This window comes from Plectropomus leopardus, chromosome 3, assembly GCF_026936395.1.
Source record: "Plectropomus leopardus strain MGB_pleo_1.0 chromosome 3, ASM2693639v1, whole genome shotgun sequence".
Classification (NCBI taxonomy): domain Eukaryota; kingdom Metazoa; phylum Chordata; class Actinopteri; order Perciformes; family Serranidae; genus Plectropomus; species Plectropomus leopardus.
Window position 1 is genome coordinate 5,227,115 of NC_142178.1, and position 6,256 is coordinate 5,233,370.

General features: G+C 42.2%; 1 protein-coding gene across 5 annotated transcripts in view; it reads left to right on the plus strand.

Moving 5' to 3' along the window:
- The window catches only part of apbb2b (amyloid beta precursor protein binding family B member 2b), a 78,973-nt gene extending 73,098 nt beyond the window's left edge, over positions 1–5,875 (plus strand). For all 5 annotated transcript variants that reach the window (XM_042484920.2, XM_088075410.1, XM_088075411.1 and 2 more), the window contains one exon: positions 1,349–5,875. In XM_042484920.2, the coding sequence (XP_042340854.2) occupies positions 1,349–1,519 (171 nt within the window). In that variant the 3' untranslated portion in view covers positions 1,520–5,875. The remainder of the gene's footprint in view (positions 1–1,348) is intronic.
- The last annotated feature ends 381 nt before the right edge of the window (positions 5,876–6,256 follow it).

Sequence of the window (6,256 nt, forward strand, 5' to 3'; positions counted from 1 at the left end):
CTTCCAGGGTAGTTTAAATGCTCGTTTGCGCCTCAGCTCATAAACTTTGTTACCATTTTCTTATGAGTGTCTTATTGGTACTATGCATATGTAAATCTCAACAGAAATGAAAAAGAAGCAAGAAACCTCCATCATCAGCTCTGGAAAAAAACATGTTTCATTGAATAAAACAATAACACATTGTTTTGCTTGATTGGGCAAGGAAGTTGCTAGATTTACTAGCTGGACGTGGCATTTTACTTCCCCAAGGTGATCAGGCAATAATTATTGTTGAGCCCTGTTATGAATCATGCAGTTATATCTGCCACGATGGGAATTTTTGGTAGTTAAAGAAAGCTCCAGGGTCTGGTTTACATCCAAAAACTGCACAATCTTTCACTATGCTAACGCTAACGTCTGCTCTGTTCGGAGGGTTCAGGTTTCGTTGTGTTGAAGTCTGTTCCCTCGCTGATCTAGCTCTTCCAGTGTACGTTTGTTTCTCAGATTTTCGGAAGGTGCACAAGCATCACCCCTTCAGTAGAGGAATGTGAGAACTCTTCTTTGCTCAGATACAGTATAGTCAAGGTCAGACATTGTGGGGGACATAAACAGAAGAAAAACACAGTTTTAGGGGGACTTCAAAGTACAACAGGACACAGACGTTTAGAGCCTGTCTTTGTGAGAATGAATGTCCTTGCCTGTAGTTCACTTTGAGCTGGCTTTTTTCAGTCTTGACAGATGGTTGTTTTACTGTCCAACCCATACACTCTATTCAGGCTGTAATGGAGCCCTCTGTCAAAACACTGCTGGTGTAAAACATGTATTGAAATCAAGAGAAGCCCCCTAAAGCATCAGTCGTCTCAGAGAAAACATGTCCTTGTGGTTTTATCTAGTATAGATTTCCTGTTGGAAGTTGTTTGAGATTGTGCTAGCAAAAGTTTTAAGGCGGAAAAATGTACATTGAATTAATAACCACCGTAACAAACCCATAATACCTTTATAAAGTCATTATTTTATCATTATAATGTCCATAATTACAACCCCGATGCCCTCTGTGGTGTTTCTGCCATAACGCAGCCCATTAGTGGAGATCACTCATTTTCCTCTGCCCTCTCTGCGGCGGGTGAGTCACAAGATTAGTCGACTGCTGGCTGGGCTATTGATCACACATCAGAACTTTGGATATATGGACACACACACACTAAAACTGATTCATGGTGACAAGAATCATCAGTCATTACTATTGATCACAGTTAGCAGCCTGCACCAGTCTCTCTCTCTCTCTCTCTCTCTCGGACACCTCCACAGTCGTATACTCAGCTGCTGTAACTTTGCATTATTTACAACAAAATCTCTCTCTCTCTTTCAGCTGCGCTATCAGAAGTGTTTGGTGGCTCGACCTCCCTCCCAGAAGGCCTGCGGCTCGTCGCCTCCTGGCGACTCTGTGTCCCGCCGGGTCTCAACCAGCGTGAAGCGCGGCGTCCTTTCTCTCATCGACACCCTCAAACAAAAAAGACCCGTCACCGAGTTGCCGCAGTAACCACAGTCAAGCGACTCCCTGCCACCCCACACCCCACACCCCCACACCCCACACCCCCACAGTCACCAGGTAACTCGTCGCATCGCTGCCAAAACCCCGTCACAATTCCTTCTGGACTAAAAATTTCACCTCCAGAGTTTGTCGGCTCCGGAGCAGAAATCCTCAAGAAAACTGAGCTGAATAAAGACTCGACATCAGGAAGGAACAACCACAGAGAGACACCTCACAGGTGATCGTGTACATAGAAGTAACTCTCATCCCCCTCGGCACAGAGAAGTAGCGAGGAGACAAGAGCAAAAACTGAAGAAGTAGGAAGTGCTCCTTCCAGCGCGGCACGCGTGATGAGCGAGCTCATTGCTGCCCAAACTGCTCATCTTTCCATGCTCTAAATGTATTTGTGTCTGTGCCTGTGCTGCCAGCATGACCTTGCACTCCTGGCTAAACCCCCTCCTGTCATACAACTGTTAGTCTGTAGTGGCTTTCCCCCCCTCTGTCCCTCAGTGTCCTCTGTAGACTGAGTGAAATGGAAGGAATCATGAAAGCCATTGTGTCTGATTGTCAGGTCAGAACGAAAGAAGGAAGCTGCTACAGACTGGGGAGATTTGGCCGTCAGTCTACGCTCTCTAACCTGTTACCTGCATGAACTTTTTATATCGAAGTCTAGACAAAATCAATCCACTGCTGCTGCTTACAGAAGGGGTGAGAAATCCGAAGCCACATTGTGTTTCCCGTCTTCTTATTTCTGTTTCTGCAAGAATCAGCCTGGAGGGTCTGAACGAGCGGTGACCTTTCACCCGAAAACATCCCTCATATACTTCCTGTTTACTTGTTTTTATTCTTCCGTTATCCCTCGGAAAACGACAGATAGCCATAAAGGAGGAGGAGGAGGAGCTGCCGGGACGGACAGAGCCCTCCCTCCTCTGCTCCCCCCGCTCTCTGGTAAACAGCACCAGACATCAGCATGCTGCTGCCGCTCTTTGATACACATGCTGGAGGAAATTTGACGGATTCTCCTTTAAATCCCACCTCAGTATGAGTCCTCGGAGACTTCGTGTTCACTAATAAAAGGAGGCTTAGCAACACAAGAAAGGCCGGAGGAATTGTACAAAGAAGAGAGCTGGAGGAATGTGTTTTTGTTGGTGGGTGTGGAGGCAGCTGAGATCTGACCCTGTGAGGAGGAGACAGACGGGTTTCATCTCCAGCCCCCAACAGAGAGACATGTTGACTCAATCTAACAGGACTTTCCTGGGCTGCTATCTTCTCTGTCTCCAGGGTTCTGTTCACTTGAATGCGCCCTCTCTCTTTCTCATCGCCTACTCTGTTACTGTACAACTGTTTTCATCAGTGCCACGGCAATACTTGTTTTCTGTCGTTTTTCTCACAATCTCAGTTCAACACTGCTGGCTCCCGATCTTCACACATCTGAGCAGCTTGGATATATGGTAATAGCCTAGACGTTTACTGCAACTAAAATTATAAACATATTCTACCCCGGGGCAATTCTCTTAGATGTAAGGCTGCAGATTAGGACCTCTGTAACTGACCAGACATCGACTGTCTGATCACATTTTGGTCAGCCACATGTTGTGGAGGTGGTGTGAAGACTAATAGTCAGTATGTAAACAACTTGGAGTGGGTTTTTATATATATATATGTATATATATATATATATATATATACCACCTTTCCAAAACTAACATCGGTGAGAGTGAATGGACTTGATTACTTGTTTTTCTGCCATAATCTGAGCTGCAGTAATTAGCATGTCAGGATAACTAGCTTACTGTAGATATATTTTGGGGGTTCACAAGTTTTGTTTAAAAAAAACGGTCTACATTGCAATACAAAAACACAGTTTCCTTATTTTCATGTCTTCTAAATGAACCATCAACTGCTGAGGAGGTGCTTGTCTGCAACCGAGAAGCAAACCTCAGGAGCTGAATAGTCAAGTCAGTGTGCAAGTGCCAAAAACTGCGGTTCCTCTAATAGCCACTTGAGGCTGACTCCAAAAGTAAGTCAGTCCCCATAGACCCCCATGTTAAAATGCCTGACTTCACAGCAGAAATAAACATGTTTACAGCCTGCTACAACAAAATAGCTAATTTTCCCGTCCATGACAACTGTGTGAAGGTGAATCTGTTTATAACTCACTTATTTAAGTGTTATTAAGGCTTAAAGTTATGCATCATTCATGAGGGGTTTCCAAATATGGTCACTTTTGGCTCCTAAGAATCAAGGTAGCGACAGCCAAAATGCCAAACTTGAGGCTCTGAAGCTAAAATGTCCAGGATAAGGCCACCGCCATCTTGCGCTGGTGACGTCATTTGGAGCCAGAGTCTGTGCAGTAGCAATATTCGCGCTGGAGAAAGTTCTTGACAAAACACCTGTCTGACCAATCACGAGCAGCTCCATTGAATTAGAGCACATGCATTGACTGTCACAGCTGTCAATCATGGCAGAAAATCACCTTTTTTTAAATATAATTTAATAACTCATTGAAACTGAACTTATCATAAAAATGATCACTTGAACAAACATCAGGGTGATGAAAACTACCTTCAGTGACAGAAACCATCTTTGGGAAAAATGTATTGGGCGTTTGAGTTTTTAGTTTGGCCTATGACCATTCACTAACATGGAGGGGCGGGCTTTATGACCTGTACTGCAGACAGACACCAGGGGGCGATCCAGATTGAAAAGCCATCTTTGTATACAGTCTATGAGCGACATTAGTACCATTCATCCCTGGATCATCCAGGATATTTTAAACGTGGCAGTTGAACCATTTTGGCTTCATGCACCACTACCTAACTCTAATAGGAATGAACAAGCCCCCGTGTTCAGCACTGCATCCTGTTCTCTTTATACATCCATGGCTTCCACAAACTAATAGTGGCTATGTCCATTATTTTATCCAGTCTATGACCGCAACATGTTGTGTTTTTTTGTTAGGATCCATATCAGCTGTTTCCTAAAGCATAGATAGTCTTCCAGTGTCCAAAATGTAGCAACATGTAGCTTTAGCCCGACTCTTTTAACATGATATTGTATGCATCCATCAAGTGTTTATTGTAAGAGCCCTTTTACAAGAACATATTTTTTAAAATGACAGGCTGAGATTAGAAAGTGTTTTTAACTGAATTAAGTTATGGTTAGCTTAATTAGCTAGCTAGCAAGCTGACAAAATTTGCCTGTTGTTATTACAGCAACCAAAATCGATGTCAATGGTTGAAATGAGAAGCTCCTTTACTTCTGTTAAAACGAAGAACCATTATTTTTAATTGAGTGGTAATTATTTTTATTTGAATGTAAACTGCATATGTGTGAGAGGGTACAGGCGTAGCAACAGCAGACACAGCGGGGCTTAGCTAACGGTCTCATTGTTGCGTCCGTAGTTGCGTCTCGGTGTCTCCATGTCTTGCGTCGAGCTTTTGAACTGCACAGCCAACACACAGGTAAAGGAGCCAGCAGTGTTTTTTTAATCGAGATTCTGATGAGAAACTTCAGCCACATCACCTTCTTTTGTCACGAGGATGTTGAAATGTGAATGAGATGACAAATTGTGCGTGTATATAATAGCCATTTTAATGTAACATTTGGCATTAATCATTGTTATAAGCTATTGTTTTTGTTCTTTGAATGTCTGTAGTTTTCTATTCTTTTCTTGTAATGAAATGCCTTCTTTTTTTGAGAACTCACCAAATGGCCAAAGTGTAAAATACTGATATACAATGTTGTAGATAAGAAAAATAGGAGAGCAAATAATGAAACGCGGAGAGGTGATTGGAAAATTTTCGCAGTTGTCAATTCCGTTGATACTGAATTTAAACTGAGCAATTATCTATGCATTCTTTTGATCCAGAGAAATGGAAAGTGGTGAAAAGCCTTGCATGCCCTGGACGGTTGGAGGAAGGACTGTATGTACTGAACAGAAATATTTTTTATTTTATTTATTCTATTTTATAAAGGTATATACTGATTTTATTAGTTGGGGCAAGTAAAGTCTCTTGACTCGGTGTCATTGTCTCAGTCCCTGGTTAACTCACAATGCTACAACAAGCTCCGCTTTGCAGAAAAAAGGCCCGTAAAGGAATATATCTTCACCTTGTACAGTGCACTGAGAGCTGGGGGCCCATGGCTGGCCTCAAGGGTTAAACCGCATTGATGAGGAAAATGATGGTGATGATGATGGTGACAGCGGTGGACTCCCAGCATCTCTGTCAAGCTCACACACATAAACAACAACAAACACACATTTGCCACCAATGGATGTGTTGGCTTCCGTTTGCTGCTCACTGGTTTGTACACTTTATCAATGTAATCAATTGTGAGAATAAACAGCATCATAAAACCGAACACTTGGCTTTTGTGTCTGTGTGTGCATTAAGGCTTCAGCTACTTCTTATTTTCAACTTAAACTTTTTAACTTAAAAAGTGTCCAGGCTGCGTTAAAATTTCAAGGTGACTGAATTTCACTAAACAAGTTGAGTTAATTTTGTCATGATTGAACTTATCTTTTCAAATTCAGTGAATTCAAATATTTAAGGCAGCCTGGACACTAACTTTTTTAAAGTTTCAAATGAATAGTTTCTTTTTCCAGTGTAGAACTTGTTTTGCCAGGGGTAGCTTAAAGCGCAAAGATTTTAATATAATTGTATTTCACTATATATGATAGTTTTTTAATTAATGGTAGAAATCTCAATATCTCACAGGGGAAGACACAAAAAATAAATATGG